Raw genomic sequence first — 20105 nt, forward strand, 5'->3', positions numbered from 1 at the left:
TTTTTCAATTTAGTAGTAGTTCAGGTTTCTTAAAACTCCTTTTGAAATTTGAAATTTTTTAAACGAATGTTATGTATAAATTTATATTTATTATAGAGTTCGATTCTAAATGTGAGGTTGTGTATAATGCCTATGTGTTTCATTATATGATTTGCACAGCCACCTTATTTCAGCCGTCGAATTCGAGTACTTAGCACAACACCATTTAGCACTTCAATATTTTTATGTATATTTCACTGTTTGGCAACTCACTGTGTATGCTTCACTGCATACCTTCTCAGCGCACATGCACCCACTCCTTTTATAACTTCATATCTCGCAGATACTTGCGCACCAAGCACATTTTGCATAATTACATTCCAGCAAATTAGCACAAATAAACGACGAGAAAGAACACTTTGCGGCGCATACACTCAGAGCGGCATACCTAGCCGGATAGGTAGGTATATGTGTATGTACATATTGCTATAACCGCCGTTTCACTTTATAAAGTAAGGATATGAGCCGGCCTCTATGCAAGTTGTGCCGTTTGCGCTAAACAAAAAGCCGGTGAGGTGCACATGCGGTATAACTCACGCCTTTTTAGCAGGGCAGCATAAATAGCAACAGCAACACTACAACAACACCACGGCAGCATGTAAATTTTCTTACATGCATGCAAATACACATATCTGTTTGTATGTGAATGTACGGCGCGCATTGAAACGACGCAGCAAAGCGCGAAAAAATGTTGCATTTGCGCGCTGCAACTATTTGTGGCTGCCACATGCGTTGAACTTGAACTTGGAACACTAGCTGGCGGCAGCTAAACGCGGCGCATAATAAACGAGCGAAGAGGGGCAATAAAAGCATTAAATAAAATCGGCTGCAAGGCGCAACCAGGCGTTTGAGAGCTGTTGTACATTGGCTGTGGCAGGGTAGCGGTATGTTGTTGCACAAAACATAGCTGCGCTAACAAATAAGCATGCGCTTTTGAGCTACAATAAATTTTAATTTCTTAAAAAATAAAATAATAATTAGCAAAATTTTTCCCAACACTTTTTCAGCACCAAAGTTGCACTTGCACGCCAGTGCAGCCAAAAAATGCCAGACTAGGCCAAAATTCACACACTTTTACTTGGAAAATGTGCGCATTTGCATTTAAATAATATACATTTTTCTTACGCTGCACAAAACAATTGCGAACGTAGCGCTCACACACATAAAAACTCATAAAAATGCGCTTTTTAAAAACTTAACGCCGCACTTCATACAATACAATACATACACAAAGCACAGCTGTTACAACAAAGCGCGCACCAATGAAACGAGCAATGCGTACCGGTAAACCGCGACCGACGCGCACAACGCGTTCAGTTTAATGCAAAAGTAGCGATCGACTGAACGAAGCAAGCGATTTGGCAAAGTTGCCAACGAGCGCCGCTACAGCTCCAACGCCAGCGCCAATGCTAGCACACTCAAGTAACTTCGTGCGTTTAGGCTATCAAGCGCCAAACAACTTACCACGCAGCGCCAGTGGATCGTGTTGGGTATGCGGACACTTGCACGCCAACTTCACATCGCTTTGCACTCACGCAGTCACTCAATTAGCTCATCTTATCGCTGCTCAGCGCACATGTAGACAGTAGCTCCGGTTTGTTTACGGCTGGCTTATCGGCAACGAAAGCGAAATCGTACATAAGTGCCGGTATTGAGTGCTGCTGCTACTTGGGGACGACGACCAAAAACTGCCTGGCTAATTCACCACAGAATTTGCATAAGTGTGGGGAAGTAAAATGTACACTGTAAAATTGTGTGTGAAAATTTTGCAGAATTTACTAGACGTTAAATAAACCGACCGCACACGGTCTGTTGGCTGTATGAAGTGTAACCGTCACATACTTACATATAATGTGGTGGTGTGGTGAATGGCATTAACGAAAAAGTAACACATTAAACCCTTGGAACATATGCAATGGACCTGCTTGCGTAGGGAAATGAAAACTACATCAACAAAGCCACTGGAGGTTATCCTCAATATCCGGCCAATAAATATTGAAACGACGTATGAAGCTAAGCTTACGGGCAGACGACTCAAGATTTTAAGTTGTACTGAATTCGAATTGGCAATGCGACCGAGGAAAGGAGATATATGAGGAAGTAAACACAAGCGGAGATGAATGTTCGAATGGTTCTGTGATCGACAGTTCCAACAGCGAAGTTTACATATTCACCGACGGAACAAAGTTTAAAATAGTAACAGTAGCAAATTTTTTTTTTTTTTTTTTTTTTTGAAAATGTCCCTTCGCAGGAAGTAATTTGTAACTTAATGACTACAATTCAGTTTTTGAGACCGAAATTGTTGGGTTAAGCGAAGGTAAAAAGTGAGCTTCCGCCTTAGCTAACAAGTCCATAAACTTTCTAGTGTTTAGCCAAGCGACAATTAAGGCTATCTGCAGCGCCAATACTAAGTCTACATCCTCATTAGGTAACTCGTTTAATAACATCTGGGTACCCAGTTATGAAATAGAAGGAAATGCAGCTGGGTTGGCCCGCTGAGGGCAAGCTGAGAACACAATTTCCCTAAGCTGCCCGAGACCATTCAGCTTCTTCAAGGGCTGTTTGAAACAGTGGACCCTAAGCGAACAACTCAGGTCTTCGAGCACCAGCAACGCGAGGTATACCACATAGTTACTTTGAGGTACGCGGAAAACCAACAGTCCTACTTTTACGTGCACCGATATTGAACCACATTCCAAACTCTTAAAGCCAAAAGTAGCTTTATGAGATCCGTAAGCTACGAATCCTGATTAGGATTTTTATGACAAAAGAAGGAGTCGTGATTATGAAATGAATACTTGACGTAAATAAAGGGTATTCGAAATTATTTTCAAAACTCTCATAGTATTTTTTAAATTGATCAATAAAATCAAAAATGGTTTTCGGAAGTTCTAAAAGAAATTATAATCGAAAATTGTTGAAAGCTTAATTTTTGGTTTCGTCTTAAGAAAAGAGTGTTTTGATGTTTTGTAGACTTATTTCGTCCCAAATTAAATTGTGAAGCTTGCTTGAGATTTGAGAATAATTTTTTACGAAGTTATACGTTACCTTCCCCCAAAAACGGATTGCAATTTTAAAAATAACATTTTCAACTTAATCAAGCCTGACTGAGTATATTCCAGTCAGCTCTAGAAAAGATTTCGGATAGCGTGCAATCATCCATCTTTTCTAACATGTCGTCTAAATACTTTAGTGATTTTGAAAAATTGCAAAAATTTACAATTCTTTGAGCAAAATATAAATATTTCTGATATTTTTCTTAAGCTGAAAGGTTTGAGACGCTGTGCTTATTAGTTTTGACTTCTTTACATTGGCTTTATCTAATCCTAAGTACTGATTTAATATCAACAAAAAGGTTCTGCGATTTAATTTATTTGTTTATTGAAGACAAAGTGCTAAAGACTGTAGTCAGAACTATTAAAAATACATATCTTTTCATTTAGAGTTTATCATATACTATATAATCAGCGCTGCAACATTTCTCAAGCAACACGGGATTCTTCTATAAATTTCTAACCTAATACTGGTATTGGTGGTATATTAACTACTCTGCACATATTGTTTCTTTAAAACAATGAAGGATGGCTAATCGATTTTTGCTTAGATTGTTCTCTCAGCTCTCCAAGTATGACTGAGCAAATTCTCAGCTAAGCGATTAAATGAGCTTAAAGAAAATTACGTTTTCCAGCAATGGAACTTTGTAATGGTATCTACTCATCTATATTGTTTGAAATAACCTCAATTTTTGATTACAAAAAAAAAGAAGTTAAGTCCTTACTGGTATTACACCGGTTTTGTTCGCTTTAAACGGCAGATGAATAACAGTGCCAAAACTCTTCTTCTTTTCAATTAGTATTATTTTCACTATGAAGTACATCGCAGCACGTTCGTTTTTTTTTTTTTTTTTTTTTTTTTTATTTTTTTTTTTTTTTTTTTTTTTGTAGAAAATTTCAAGGAATTTTTTTTAAAGATAATTTCACTGAAGTTTTTTTTAAAAAAGTTAGCAAGATGCTTAACATTTTCAGTCAAAGTTCAAATATTTTACCAGAAATTTATTAAAATAAAAAATCTAAATTGTTTTCAAGTCTTTTTATGTGAGTGCATTATAAAATTGAGCCCTTTTACATAACCACTCAATTGCGCTCAACCACCACACTCGATTCGTGGTGAAATAAATTGAGTACTCTTTAGCTTAAGCAAAAGAACTCTGACTGCCGAACCACATTTGTATTGAGGTAGCCACACTCAGCATTTCGTATGTTTATTTGCACATATTGCATGCCACAATTGTTTGTCGACAACAAAAAGGCAAACAAATGATAAAACAGTAAGTAAAAACTCAAAACCATATGGTGAGTTATGCTAGCGATCTACCGATCATGCGAGTCTACAAATATACACAAATGTTCGCACTCTCGCAATTGAGATACCATCAACATGGTTTTATGCGCCAGATAAGTACTAAATACATATATGTTCATATGAGATATGTGTCCACTTTCTTAAACGAGAGAGCCGTAAATGCTAAGAAAAATAAAAAACCACAAACCGTCAGCATTTATTTATTTTAATGACCGTTTGACAATTACTTATTACTTTTTATTGACTGATAAGTAAGTGCACTGTTTGGACAGTTCAACTACAGTGTGGCCTCGAATAAAATGACAAATAAAATAAATTGGCTGAGTAGAAAAATTTTGGTATTCTGCTTGGTGTAAACGTGTAGCTACAATATAAGTTCTTATGTATGTTTGTGCCCCCACACATATGAATTTATACCAGAAATTATTGAAGGTCCGTGAGATCACACGCTCAACCTTGTGAAACTATTGAGTTATTTGTCTAACATTCGGCTTTGCAAATACCCTACAAAAGAAGTGAGACAACGGTAAATTCCAACTCCAGAGAGACTCAGTGAAATCGCAAAGAAAATAATATATGACGGAGAGAGTCAGTGAGATCGCAGACGAAAGAATACAACATGGTCGGCATTCCTTGTTAGAGAATATTGTTCTGGCTCATATTTTCAATTTCCAAAAAGATCTCATCATCGCTTAAATCCATTTTCAAAGCTATGTGGAATAATTCACAATGCTTGGAAGTAGAATTCCATTTGATTCTTTAACCATTTTGCTTCTGGTTGAAAGGCGATACGTTAGCGGAACCTGTAACATCTACACAGACGCATCAACAATAGCTAACAGTCTGAGCGCCGGAATCTATTGCTCGAAGTTGGCTCTTAGACGACCGTTCGGAAAAACCGCTGAAGCTTTCAGCTGCAAGTCTGTCGGTTTAGAAAATCCCAAGCGGTAGACAACAAGACAGAAGACTACACAAAGGAGGTCAATATATATGTAAATAGATAGCAAAGCTGTAATTAAAGCAATAATCACATATAGTATTACGTCAGAGAATGTGCGTAAAGGCAGTAAATGCGGTGGCTGCCAAAAATGGCGTTCCAGGAAATCCGTACGCGTGGCTACCGAACTTGTTCAGGAAATATGCAAGTCGCTAAATATGATACACAATGTAAGATCGCCAAGACCAGGTGCAAAAACCTTGTAGAAAAGTACGATCGGGATATCGAAAAGACTGCAACATGGTTATTGGCCTAATGACAGGTCACAACTTACTGGCATCACATGCGAGCCGTAAGAGCATTAGTAACGACGATACAAGCAGAGAGTGAAAGCACGAGACAGACGCCGAGAGACTTCCTCTACTCCTCTACTTTTGTCCAGTCTATCTACAACTATTAGATACCCAGGAGCTTCGCAGTTCAAGAGACTAGATGAAGTATCATCGTGTTTTTCATATCATCAAAGACTTTTAAGCCCAAGTGAGGCTTATATCTAAGCTAGTTACCAATTAATCCAGCAAAGAACCTCTTGGTAAACGATTGTTCAGGTTTCTACGCCACTTATGGTTTTGGTACTGATTGAAGTTGCCCTTTATTTTATGAAGTATGAACGGAAATTTCTTCCTGATAGTGCTATTTTACCTATCAACAGAAAAATTCATTTTTTTTTTCATAATCCGTTAACTATAACAAGCAACAGGTTAATTGGAGCTTATATAAGAATGTCGGTAAGAGTACATTTCCAACATTATGCCGCACTTTCGGCATCCAGATCATCCTAAGGATTCTCAAAACATGAGTACATAAAATTATTTTGCTACCCAGCTTTTGTCAGAATTTGCTGCAAGTACCTTGACAAGTGTTCGCAGTTTTTGCCAAGGACCTCTGCGCGGTTGTGCCAGTTCTAGCGCTCAACCCTCCATTTACTTTAACTTTGGCATTGCCGCATTCATTACATAACTGTTCCCTACACCCTACACTACAAACGCGTATCCATGCATAACCCTACTACCATGCGTGGGCGTTCGTATACCAAGCACTCTAACCTAACCTCACTTAACACTCTACATATCTACTGAGCAAAATAACGAACTATTAAAATTCATAATTGATTTATATATTTTCAAATTTTTTGGCAGCAAAGGCTGAAACAATGAGCCCATTTATGGCAGCCGAAAAGAGATATATCCAACATAGTCGAGACATCTGCAGTGGCTATGAATGAAATGCTCGTATGTGCCTACGAATGTATACTAACGCGGCTTTCATAAATAACGCAAAAAAAAAACTATTACCTATATCCCTAAGGCCATGGGCCAGACCACATAGCTGCTCGCAGCCTCACATAGGTACACATGTGCATATGTACATATGTAGCAGTGGCTAGATACCCAGTAGTTGGTGCAATGAAAAATGATTAAAGAAAAGCTTAACGCATTTGCAATCGCCTAAAAGCGAGAAATATCGTTACTTAACATTTCGAATTTATGCAAATCAATGGGATCAGAGGTGATAATTTATAGCCGCTGGCTGATGACTGTTGCTGCCGAATTGAGTGCGACTTGGCTTAACGTTTTCCACCAAACATAATCGTAATTTATTGTATAATATCTTGAGGTATGGGTATGTCAATAGATATTCATATGAAAATAGTTAATACGCAGAGTTGCATTTATATAAAAAGTTCACCAAAATACGCTGCGATATGGATGAGTGACAAATATCATAAAGTATTTGGTATTTTTTAAACGAATGACACTCTGTCTGCAAGGTCAAAGCACTATCAAATGTTAGGTGTGTACTGTATCAACTTATGAAACGAATAAATTGGTTTTTAGCTCGGTAAAGCGGAAACTGCTTATAACAAGGCTTTTCAACACTCCAGGCGTTTCATTAGAGCCGTACGAGCTAGGCCTAATGACTTATGCCACCTAATGGGTTCACTTCTGAAACATTCTTGCTAAAGGACTTGCATAATCAGATGTGTTTTACATTACCGGCGCAGTCTTCAAGACTTGTTAATCCAGAACATTTTACAAATGCTCAATGGGAGCTTATCTGTAGCAATATTTCCTTTAAAAAGTATGCATCTCATTTGCGTTACCAAAAGGGTAAATACTTACTACAGAATTCGATGAAATATAGTCACTAGAAGAACTCAACTACACTTGCTCAGGGTCTATTTACTTTTGAATTGCTGAAATATGATCATTAATGGTCAATATAATTCTCTATAAGAAGCTACACCTTATCAATCCATTAATGATACCCGTAGACCAAACGTTAGATCGGAGTCGAAAAAATAGACTACAGAAACGACTTATCATTTTACCGGATTCCGTAATATTGTATACAGCATACATACATGGATACAGGTACTCGATATAAAAGCGTATGCAAAACAAATAAACGCTGTGCATAGGCTTACTGCTATCCTAGTAACAAGTGCTTTCCGAACGATGCAACGACGTCAAGCGACACTGCTGAAGTTCTAGCTAGTATGCCACCCATCCAGGGAAACGAATGCGTGCTATTAAATCAGCAATCAGAGCCGTCATTCAAGAATGGTGGCAAACTTCAGGTGGACCCGCAGAACAACTGTTCCGATTCCATCGCGACCTTAGTACGTGCTGTCCGACGAGTACAGAGTACATAGAAGACTCAGAGCTTCACTTGGCAGTGGTTTTTCGGTGGAAAATGTCAGTCCTCTGGTGGCAGTCAGTGTAAGTGATAGATGACGCTTAAAGTCTTTCTATCTCCCTTGAAGTAATACTTAATCCTTTGGTTCCCTGGGAGAGATATGAGTCGGGACTAGATTAGGTTTAGCGGATTAAAGTTACCCACTGCTTTTGATGCTTGCTCCTACTGCATCTGTTACGATATTGTTACTAAGGTTAATACATTTCCGTATTCTGCCAAGTCAAAAAAGATTAGTACTCAGAAGTTGCAAATTGAGAAACAGTTTTAAAATCGATATTATTGACATAAATAGTTGCAGCTAGGAAGGAGAACGGTAGCAGCTTGAACTATAGATTATACTCATACATATTTATATTTCCCTGTATGGCTGACTTAAAGAATATTGCAGGAGTCACATCCAGGAATGAGGCAGGGCAAAACTTCTAGCAATAAACGGAGTAGGGTTTGGAGCATATTAAACGAAATAAACGATAATTCCACATCTAAAAGAGCACATTGCAATATCAGCCTGTACAAGCTTACGAAAGCAGAACTTAACTTCAACTAGTATCAACTTTCGTAGACAGGATATAAACGCGGAGACTGTCATACTCACTCACACTCACGGCCTACCCGAACTCACTCTCACTAGTTCGGACTCACTCTCACTAGTTCGGACTCACTCTCACTAGTTCGTACTCATAACTTCCAGATTTTTTAATTTTTTTTAAGTACAAAATGTCTTTAGATTATAGGCAACGCCTTACTTTTAAAAATTTAATGTAACACGTTTATAAGAACTTTGCTCACCACTTCATAAAAGCAATATGAAATCTACTGAGAGTGATTGTGAGTAGTTTCTAGAAATCTTCCAATCCATTCTCACGCTATGCCTTCACGTCATGGTGGTCGCCTGATGGAATAATTTAATCATGCCTTCTAATGCTCTAGGCGTTTAGCGGCAGGCAGCACCTGACGTTGTCACTTTGCAACAACCAACTCGTTTGTAAATATATTTGTATTTGCTCGCCACTATAGATGTATGCGCCTAAGCAAAGGGATATAATAGGCCGGTTCTAATTGTGTTAAGCAATATTAGTTTAGTAGTTAGTATTCCTAAGAGAAAAAAGTGTCACATATTGTTTGAAGATTTTCTGAAAACATTTACGTAATGAAAACGCGTATTTTCAGACTAAAACGCCTTTCGACGTCTTAATCTTGTGAAGCCCGAAAGTCCATACATAATTCTGATTGCTGTGGATAAGATATTGAAAACCAAAGCTGCTCAGCCCAAAAGTCAAGACATACAATATATGACTACTATGTTATTTATTACATCACTGATTTTATAATAAATCTAACACAAATCCGATACCACTGAAAAGCTGCTGAGGTAACTTGCATAATATTAGCCTAATAATTTGTCTTCACGTCGATAATATTGCTCCATTTTAACTAAGCGTCTTATGATTTTCAGTCACGGGTTGTCGCCCCTGGAGCAAAGAATTTCTATTCTTCTTCTTTTTGCTAGTATCCTTAGTTTGTTCCATGATTCTTCGCATTCATTGATTTATTTTTGTCAGCTCCATGTGGTCTTATTGCGGCTTAAAGCTTGTCGGCTGGTTTTCGTGGCATCTTTTCGCAATGAGTGACCTATCCATTTTCGTTTTCGTAATTTACGCCACCATACCTCGAGGATATACCAAAGACATATATTAACCAAGTTGTGAATCTTTCTGGTAAGGTAGTTGGTGACAAGCCAGGTTTCCCATCCGTAAAGAAGAACGGAGACCACCGCGTTGGACTTAAATAGTCTAATTTTTGTTTGGAAGAATACGTGTGTCGAATTTTAGATCTGTTGATCTGTTTCATTTCCTTGTCCTATAGTATAAAATGATCGTGTTCATTTATTTTATCCTGTCGATAAAAGCCACCCGATAGTTTAGAAATGTCGTATTCTTTAGTATAACAACCAAATACCCTGCGGCTAGTCCTCAAGGACTTTCATGTTCCATACAAATTTATTTGAAAAAATAAAGCTGGAGTTTCGCCGTGTGTTCTGCGCACACTTTCAGAGTTTCAACCTGGAGTATATCGTATTCTCTCGGCTTGTTGTTTTTGAGCCTTTTATTACCGATATGATTCTTTCAGGGATGGTGGTGCTGAGCTTACTCTGATTGTTGGATGTACTTCACCCGCTTGTATTGCAATTTCATCGGCCATTTTAGTGTTGGAGAAGTTGTGTGTTTTCGTAAAATGTTCTCTGAATTTGTTGAGTTACGCACTTCTTGTCGTTAATAGAATCTTTTAAACTTATTAAGCTTGAAACTCCACTATCTTTACCCGTAATTTGTTGCGAAATGTCGATGAGTGCATTGCTGATGTTTTTGGAGTGAAAGCTAGGTTAACAGTTAGCCAGAGAACATAAGGCTCTCATTCATTCTCATTGTTCCATGTTTTCTGATTCAACTTACTCTTCTTACGCTTATCTCGTCTTCGCATTTTTTGACCTTCTTGTTAATGTGGTTATGGCGCTAGGCTGCAATGCTGCAATGCTGCGAAACTTAGAAGCTTTGTCTTAGGAACTTTTTGGGATATTAGCATCAGGTTCCCAGCACAGTTAGATCAAGGATTTTCGAACGTCTACATAAATTGAAGACACGTACAGATCAGATCTAATCGCATTTTGGCTAACAACGCGCTTCTATAAACGCAATTCTGAAGACCTTGGATGAAACTAAATTATACATATTTGTTTATTCATCCAGCACCACCCTAATACCTATGCGCACATGAAATTAAGTTGACGAAAATTCTTTTTTTTTTTGGTTTATTTGTATATGTAGACATCAAAATAATCAAGAGGCTTGATAAACTTGGTTAAAAATGATTTTTCGTGTGCGAGGATGAAAGAATTGTCGCGTTGCAAGCACATATGACTAAGGCTATATACTATATATGCATTTTTCTGAATGCGTTATTTATAACTGCGAGGCGTGAATGTAATTAATTACATCTATTCATTTACATTTGCGTTTGCAACATTGCGCAACATTACTTAAGTGCGTAAGTGCGTGCATATGTAATGCTTAATTAACAAGGCATTTGCAGCAACTCAATAACACACAGCTAGCGAAGCAGCACGAGTATTTGCAGGAAAAAAATGCAATGCAAATGTTTGCAGGTAGCATTGAAATTACTAAAACATAAAACACTCAAAAAGTCCGACACCGTTAGAGTATGTTTTCATTTAGTGAAGCCGTTGAATTTGGCGATTCCGTAGGGACTTAGATTGGTCCCTGGAATTTTCAATAAAAAAATGTTTGTTCTTAATTATTCTTCATTAATCGATACAGTCTATCCATAGCTTAAACCAAATGAGATGTGTCTCGGTTTCCTAAATTTAACGAGGACCACTGAGAATTCTATAAAGATTGACCATAGAAAGTACCCTGACAACTTTAAGCTCGATCAAATTAGCTAATAATCCGCAAGAGCTCCACTAGTTCTCATACATCTGAAGTAATATTAAGGATCCACACTCAAGAACATGAACGACAGGGTTTGCTCTAAGCAATCCTCTACTTTAACGCACAATGATCACTGCTTGAACTCATTATACTTCTTCCAAAAAGTCCAAAGACTTTTCTAATTTGCTTTCGCGTCGACCTAGTAATGTTAGTATATCGTTTTTGACCCAAGCTTCAGTCCGCGGTTCGAATGGCTACTTTTGCCCGGGTAGACAAAGCAGAGTGTCGATACCTTGTATTCTACCGTAATCTAACAAACGTTCACTTCACATTCCATCCAAGGTGTCAGAAAAACTCTTCCAGCTCACTGTCAGATCGACCCAGACTTTCTGTAAATTTAGATAATGTGATGTATCGAAGCTTAAGATCGCGCTTTGGATGGTTACCCCTACCAGAGAAGTGTACTGATTGATGGTAGGTCGACCTAGACTTTCAGCGTCAATTCAAGCTTTAATCCATATTTCTTATGGTTTGTCTGAGTAGAGCTCTCCTTTGTCGATATCTTAGATTCTGCTGTAATCCGAAAAATACACGTTTCATCTGAGAAATTTTTTCTTTTCACTGTAAAGCTTAGACAAAGTGCCGTTTAAGAGCATCACTTCACAGTACGGAATATTTCTCTCTCCTGCAGAACACTACCGATTGCTGACAGCTCAATTCCGGCTTACTAGATGCAAGCAAGCTAGAAGAACTCTGCTCTTGATATTCATTTTATGCATTGTGAAATGAAATAAACTTTCAGTTCTTGGTTCGAATAGTAGTCTCCATCATAAGAAGACCTTTGCAGTAACCGTATTTTGCGCTCTATTATATTGTGACAAATTGTGTCAAAAGAACTAAAAAAAAACTAATAGAGCTTATTGAAAGATTAAAATTATGCTCAAGTCGGAAAGCGCCATATAGTAACCGTCATAAAGATATATCGATTTGAAACCCTAAGTAACTTTTTGTAACTGTTTTTTATCAGGAGTGCGTAGTGTTCACTGATATTCTTCGAAACCAAATTTCGAGCGGAATCTCTAAAATGACAATTAAAAACTTGAGTCAAGCAAAAGGGAAAGTAACACGGATACTTGATATATATGTAATAATACGATCTCCATCATGAGGGTAAAACGTTCAATACTTTTTTATGGATACAATGCAGTTATAGCTTAAAAACATAATCTAAGAAGTGTATCAAGTACGGAACTTGAATTTTATACCGACCACAATAGAAGACTTTTAAGTTCAGTATTCAGTCTGTCGCTTTTTTAAGGACAAAATTCAGTGCAATTTCTCACAAAAATACTGCATTTACAAGCTGAGCTCTACTACGCAACCTTCTTATGGCCGATTTATCGTGTTTTCATATTTGTAATCAAAAGCTTTCAAAGTACTGAGCGGTATTTGGACACTCGCAGACTCTCTTACTCATTCAAACGCGCTCGTATGCTTTCAAATAATGAAGCACCTAAATAAAAATCCATGTTTAACTGCCTGTGAGCGAACAAGTCTGGACTTCCTTATTGTAAAATTTAGTACAACTGATATATGTATGCCGATTACTTGCTGCCGTATAGTTATTTTTAGCCAGTCTTTCAGTTGCTTCCACCACGTTAATCACAAGCAAGCCGCTGTCACTCAGTTAGTCCGTCAGGTAGTCTGTTAGCCTGTCAGCCGAACTCGCTTGCCGGACGGTTGGACTACTAAACGTTAACGGCAGCCGTTAGTCAAACAGCCAATGGACTAAGCCAGGCGCGCAAGCTGTCTTTAAGTCACCTTCATTTCTACTGTTATTATTATTTTTTTTTATTTTATTTTTTTTGGTTTTTTTTTTTTTTTTTTTTTTTTTTTTTTTTTTTTTTTTTTTTTTTTTTTTTTTTTTTTTTTTTTGCTTCGACCTGCTGACGTAGTGGATTTTTGTTTGGCTGCCGGTCATATTTTAATCCTCGATTAAGTCGTTACATTGCTGAAATTTATTATTTTGTCAGTGGCATGGTATACAATCGACGAATATGTACTGCGGTGATTTATTAATTAAGTAATTTAGTTGCATGGTCTCCGGAGACATACCGAGTAGTCGGAATCAATGCGTAGTAATTTCAGTTGGTGCTTGTGGCTGTGGTAATGGTCTGGTGTGCGGTAAAGACTGCAATGATAGTGGTATTAAAACTTAAAAGACCCTCGCCGAAATTGAAGTGAAAATAAATCAATAAAATGGAAATAATCGGCTGCGATGTTCGAAAATTTTACAGACAGGCTGTCATTCCAACTGAACCCAATTATGGGTGGACGCACAAGTTGAAAATAGGTTTCAAAACAAATAGAGCATCAGAAGAATTTTCATGGAGCACAAGTAGGAGCTACCGCCGACCATAAAGCCGCAAATCTGGCACTCTAACAGTAGCAAAAACAACAAGTAAGGAAGGGCTAAGTTCGGGTGTCACCGAACATTTTATACTCTCGCATGATAAAGTGAYAATCGAGATTTCAGGCGTGGTTGTGAACCGATTTCACCCATATTTGGTACATGTCATCAGGGTGTTAAGAAAATATTACATACCGAATTTCATTGAAATCGGTTGAGTACTTCCTGAGATATGGTTTTTGGTCCATAAGTGGGCGACGCCACGCCCATTTTCAATATTTAAAAAAAGCCTGGATGCAGCTTTCTTCTGACATTTCTTACGTAAAATTTAGTGTTTAGTGATTTCAACATAACCTTTGTATGGGAGGTGGGCGTGGTTATTATCCGATTTCTTCCATTTTTGAACTGTATATGGAAATGCCTAAAGAAAACGACTATATACAGTTTGGTTGACATAGCTATAGTAGTTTTCGAAATATGTACAAAAAAGTTAGTAGGGGGCGGGGCCACGCCCACTTTTCCAAAAAAATTACTTCCAAATATGAACCTCCCTAATGCGATCCTTTATGCCAAATTTCATTTTAATATCTTCATTTATGGCTTAGTTATTTTTTTGTTGGCGTAGCAGTGGGCCGATTTTGCCCATCATCGAACTTAACCTTCTTATGGAGCCAAGAAATACGTGTACCAAGTTTCATCATGATATCTCAATTTTTACTCAAGTTACAGCTAGCACGGACGGAGGGACAGACGGGCAGACGACGGACGGACAGACGGACAGACGGACGGACGGACGGACAGACAGACATCCGGATTTCAACTCTACTCGTCACCCTGATCACTTTGGTATACATAACCCTATATTTGACTCTTTTAGTTTTAGGACTTACAAACAACCATTATGTGAACAAAACTATAATACTCTCTTTAGCAACTTTGTTGCGAGAGCATAAAAATAGCAACAAAAAAAAATACAAAAGCATCAAGCCACAATTTTAAACTAAAGCCCCGGAACTCGCTCATTGAATACTATCGACTTTACAGGCAGAACATAGACTAATCTTAAAACTATGGGAAAAAGTGCTGTTTTCTAAGAGATTGCTGTTACGAAATCATGCAGATGCTTAAGAAGAACATCTGAGCATTTCGGTTATATGGAAGAAAGCGCCTTTCATAGAAGTGAAGAAATATAGTCCTCAGGGTGTGGAATTATTCGTGGATTGATGAGCGCAATAAGTTTGAAAGCATAGATGGAAACTGGATAGCTGAAATATAGAGGAGCTGTCGTGTACACGAAACCAGCTCAATACCGGACTAAGAATTTTTAATGGTAGACTCTATCTACATCTAAGAAATCCATGTCGGCAACAAAACCACATGTAAAGCATAATGCTAAAGATCATTGCATAAGGAAATATAATATCAAACCTGCATCGAAATCACCTCTCAAGCAACTCGAGGTCCTCATTTATATAACCGCTAATTTCCATTAAACGCATAACTAATTTTTATCGTTTGCAAATGTCAAATAAAGTGCCTAACCATAAACACCGGCTAAATATTCGTAAGTGATGGGCGCGAAATGCTGGCGAGCTGTCAACTCTGAAATGTCAAAAGACGAAAAAGTGAACAACAAACAAATGTTCAAACAAAGCTGACAACCCCATTGCTGGCAACATGATGGAAGATCTTACAGATGTCGCCAAAAGGCAGTGGAAAGAGCAACAAAATCACAACAAAAACAAAAACAATGGCGTGCAAATTAAGCGGGAAGAGATATAGCTTATTACAACCACATATCTTCCACTTGTGCCGGCAGAAATAGAAATAGAAAGTGTCAAGAACAGCAAGCACAAGAACAAACAGTAGCATCGCAGCGCTCAAGCTACAATACCCTTCACAGATTCAAGTTTCCTTACAATAAAATTTTTATGGCAGTTGCATTACCTAGTGGTCCGATCTAATCAGAGACTATATTGTTTTCCTTGGATAATAATCTGTGCCAAATTTAGTAAAGATATCTCTTCAAATTAAGAAGCTTTCCACACAGCAGTTGATTGCGAGGATTCAGCTTGTCTGGCAGACTTAAGTTATGGTGGTTTGATGTAGGCGGTTCCGAGAAATGAGCAGCTACTTGGAGAGAAAATCCAAATTTGAGAACAATGTCTCAAAAAGTGAAGGATTAGTTGTCGTATATACAGACAGACGGGCGGACAGACATTTTGATATATGATATGATTATGCTTATAATAGTTTGTCAAAAAAGTCTTGCGCTATTTTCGCTAGTTGGCGCTGAGAGCGCGTAGTTCTAGTTTTATTCGTCGCATCGGGTCATGCTATACCTTCTTGGAAAGCTGATTTCACGCACTAAAACGTCTTTGATTGATTGTCGTTTCTTTTAAGTCGTTCGTGAGTTATATCGTCGCAAACATGGAGTAAAAGAAAGAGAAAATACGGCTTATTTTACAGTACTACTACGATAAAGACAAAAATGCATCTCAAGCCGCCAGTAAAATTTGTGTAGTTTATGGACCCGATACAGTTTCCATTTCCACCGCAAAACGATGGTTTCAACGTTTTCGTTCTGGTGTAGAGGTGGTCGAAGATGCGCCACGCTCTGGAAGGGCTGTCGTCGAAAATTGCGATAAAATCGCTGAATAGGTCGAAAGAGACCGGCACAGTAGCAGCCGTAGCATCGGTCAAGAGCTGGGCATGAATCATAAAAAAAAATTGTATGAACAACTGAAAATTCAATAAAAATACCACAAGACTTTTTTGACAACCGAATATATAGTACATATTTTATAGGATCTCTGACGCTACAGTTTTGTTTTCAAGCTCCGTGGCAAACTTAAGGAGGGAGCCTCCTTTAGAAGCTTCAAAAATCAATGTTTTTTTTTGCTTAAGACTCTTTAAAAATAATCTAAGAATATGTCTACAAAGGTATAGTTGGCAATTCGAAATTTTATCGAGGCTAGAAGGGAAATAGTGACCGAGCGGGCAAGATAGAAAAAACACTTAAACAACATGAAGTCAATTTTTTTTTGGTCTACAGCCCCTTTTTTTTAATTAATAAAAAAATTTTAATATTTTACACTTTTTTTGGAATTTTTTTTAGTTTAACTAGAAGATGAATTATTAAAAAATATGAATCTCTTTGAATTTTTTGTTTCCGACAGAAATTGCGACTTACGTCCTGCCCGCCGTCCGACAAATGCACATGTGAAATGCATCGGGCAACTGCTTCCCAAAAGCAGAATATCAAAGATTTCGTATCCAAAAAAATTATGAATGATGCCTGAACATACAGCTATAAATTCTAAAAATTTCGCTTTAATCAATTATTTCTTTCCCTCCCAAAAAACTCCTCAAAAAAATTAAATTTTCTAAGCCTCTAAAGCAGGCTCCCCCCTTAATGTTCCCTGTTCAGGGTATAAAGCGCTAACGTTGCTCTCTCACTCTCCAGGCGGAAGAACAATATTTACTTAAGCATACGTAAATATGTAATTACATACTTATATACAAATATTTAAAATATATTTCTGCACCGTTTTTGCTGTGACAGGCGCAGAGAATGAGTGGCAGGCCGGCGAGGCGTCTACATTTGTTGCATGCATCATCGAAAACTGTCTTGTCTGGGAAGTGCTTTTGCAAATTTACATGCGTCTTACCATAGCCACAACCTTATATATTATATATGTATGTATATGTATATATATATATGCGTGCGTTTGTGTCCATTTTTTATGGACGGGTTTGACCTGCACTTTATCTGAGCCAATGAACCTGAGTGTCAATCAGACGGTTTTGAGATACATATGTAGTTCTGATCCGTTGCACGCAAGGCGTGCGTTGTTGCATGCATACAATAAAATCTATGGACCTTAGCGATTGAAGCACATCACGCAGATTTCATAAAGGAACTAAAAAGCGGAAAACTTAGAGCGGAAGCTACTAATAAGTAGACGCGCACAATTCGTGCGGAACTTCACAAGTGACCTCAAACAAGCATCACCCGAAGGTCGTTAACGGTAGAAGAAGAAGCTAAATTGAAGGACAATACGCTGAAAAGCTTGCTTAGAATCTTGAGTGCTGGTGGTAACCGCCACAGACTTTTGCGAATTTCAAATGCCGCTTTTGGATGAATAAGCTTGGTTCTGGTTGAGCTCGTATTACATTTATGACAGTATTTTATAATAACACTGGATTTAATTACTGTGTTACTGTTCATTCGCAAACAACTAACAAACTAATTTGTGCTTAGAAAGAGTTTTGCCTTACCAAAGCTCCAACAAATAGAGCTCTATTAGCTCTAATAGAGCTAAAAGCATACTTAGTTTAAAGAGTCAAGTAATGACTGCCGGATGCTAAGAACTTGCAATTATTTAATATCGAAACTTTTTCAATAATAAAAAAGCATTCTTCAGGTCGGTCCCTAGTCAGCTGCCATATGGATTCTCAACGTATTCTCGCTCTGAAAAAGCTTCGCATGAAATATAACAAACGATATGGTTTTCCACACTTTAGGGACCATTAATGAATGAAAACTGGTTATCAGGTTATCACGCGCCTGGTATCACTAGGAAGACAACTCTCCTCTACCTCCAGAGTTCGCCATGATCGATTTTGAATGCGCGCATATGGGTTTCTAGCTATCTTCAACCATATACTAGCAGTTGCATCGCTTAGTGCAGGCTGTGTGCTTCCATTATCAAAACCAAAAGCGATACAATCCTCTCGAGTTCGCCATGATCGATTTTGAATGCGCGCCTATGGGTTTTCTTAATTTGGCAACCTTTATCGAACGCAAACGGTCTACTTGTTGGCTCAACGAGTATAAACAAAGTTTCAGACTCATCATTATCACCATCTGCTTATCTTGAGCATAGAGTACGAAAAACCCGTAAACTCATTCGTTTCGGTTATTAACCAGATTCCACTCATAACGTACCGCAAGTACCGCCAAAGCAAACTTTTCAAAAAAAAGGTTAGGCTTTAAAAGTAAAAAGGTAGATTTTGAACTTTAAAAGCTGTGAAATAGTTGAAAAATATATTAATGACTTAACATCAAAATATATTAGAGATGATCTTTCTGTCGGGCTTTATTATAGGACCTATTAGGTGAGGTTCTATTAGTGAATTCAAAATTAAAACGACGACACTGGTGAGTGCAGTTTTTCAAAATCAACAAATGTAAGACTTCGGATACGATTTTCTCCCACTACTAATATAAATTTATTTTCTTTCGAAGGCTTCGGAGGGCAAAGAAAAAATCTGCGTGCAGTTTTAGGAAGAAAATATTAGTGAACCACTAAGGTACCTTACATATTATTCACGTATTATTTCACACTTTTTCGCAGCTATACCAAAGATTAAGTTGCTGAATCACCATCTCGTGGTAGAATCCGAAGATTAAGTTGCTGAATTACCATCTTAAGTCAGCTAGGGGTAGTAATAGACATAGAAGCCTGTGGAGTTCTACTGAATAACTACGGGAGAATGCTATAGACAGCTAACATATGCACAGCCAAATGGTATGATTATCATTTTCGTCGCCAAAGATTAAAGCAAGCGTAGTCAATATCATGTATTGTCGGAAGGCTTTAAGCTCATTGGCTGGTCAACACCACTTCGCTATAATTTGCGCTCCCAGCCACGGGAACATTTTCAGCAACGAAAAAGCAGACAAGTTAGCCGAGTTAGAAGTCTTTCAAGATAAATCCTAAGCTGAGATAAAAATAGCTCACAACGAAAATGGAAATCTACAAATTGAAATATAAAACGAAACACGATTTAGCAAAGCAGATATGGTCGAGATGATGAAAGGGAGTAAGAAATGGTTCCACACTTCCTCTGTGAGTGCCCAGCTTTATCACAAACCTGACATAGAAGTCCTGGAATCCATCAAGCACCACAGCTTGCGCGTCTATCTACAAAAAGTATAACGAAGATAAGTAGTTTCACTGTGGGCACCAAATGATTTGAAGAAAACTATGAAATGTGATAGTAAGATTGAATGGTCTTAGTTTAGTGTACTATATATTTAAAAACGGTGCATCTAGCGCTGGTTGACCCCGATGGGGCTGTACTCGTACCTACCTATATAAACACGGAAAGCTCTCAAATATACCTAAAACATTCTACATAG

At 37.8% G+C, this 20105-nt stretch overlaps 1 protein-coding gene across 3 annotated transcripts in view; it reads right to left on the reverse strand.

Annotated features, from left to right (window-relative positions):
• Positions 1-20105, reverse strand: part of LOC108972435 (protein sprint) — a 553725-nt gene that overhangs the window by 447597 nt on the left and 86023 nt on the right. The window contains exon 1 of one of the 3 annotated variants that reach the window (XM_018939001.1): positions 1165-1372. The exons of the other annotated variants lie outside the window; for them this stretch is intronic. Coding sequence (XP_018794546.1) covers positions 1165-1203 — 39 coding nt within the window. The 5' untranslated portion in view covers positions 1204-1372. Of the gene's footprint in view, positions 1-1164; positions 1373-20105 lie in introns of those variants that run through there. 3 annotated transcript variants of the gene reach the window in all.

This window comes from Bactrocera latifrons, unplaced genomic scaffold (assembly GCF_001853355.1).
Source record: "Bactrocera latifrons isolate USDA-ARS-PBARC rearing strain unplaced genomic scaffold, ASM185335v1 scaffold_4, whole genome shotgun sequence".
In the NCBI taxonomy this organism is placed as follows: Eukaryota; Metazoa; Arthropoda; class Insecta; order Diptera; family Tephritidae; genus Bactrocera; species Bactrocera latifrons.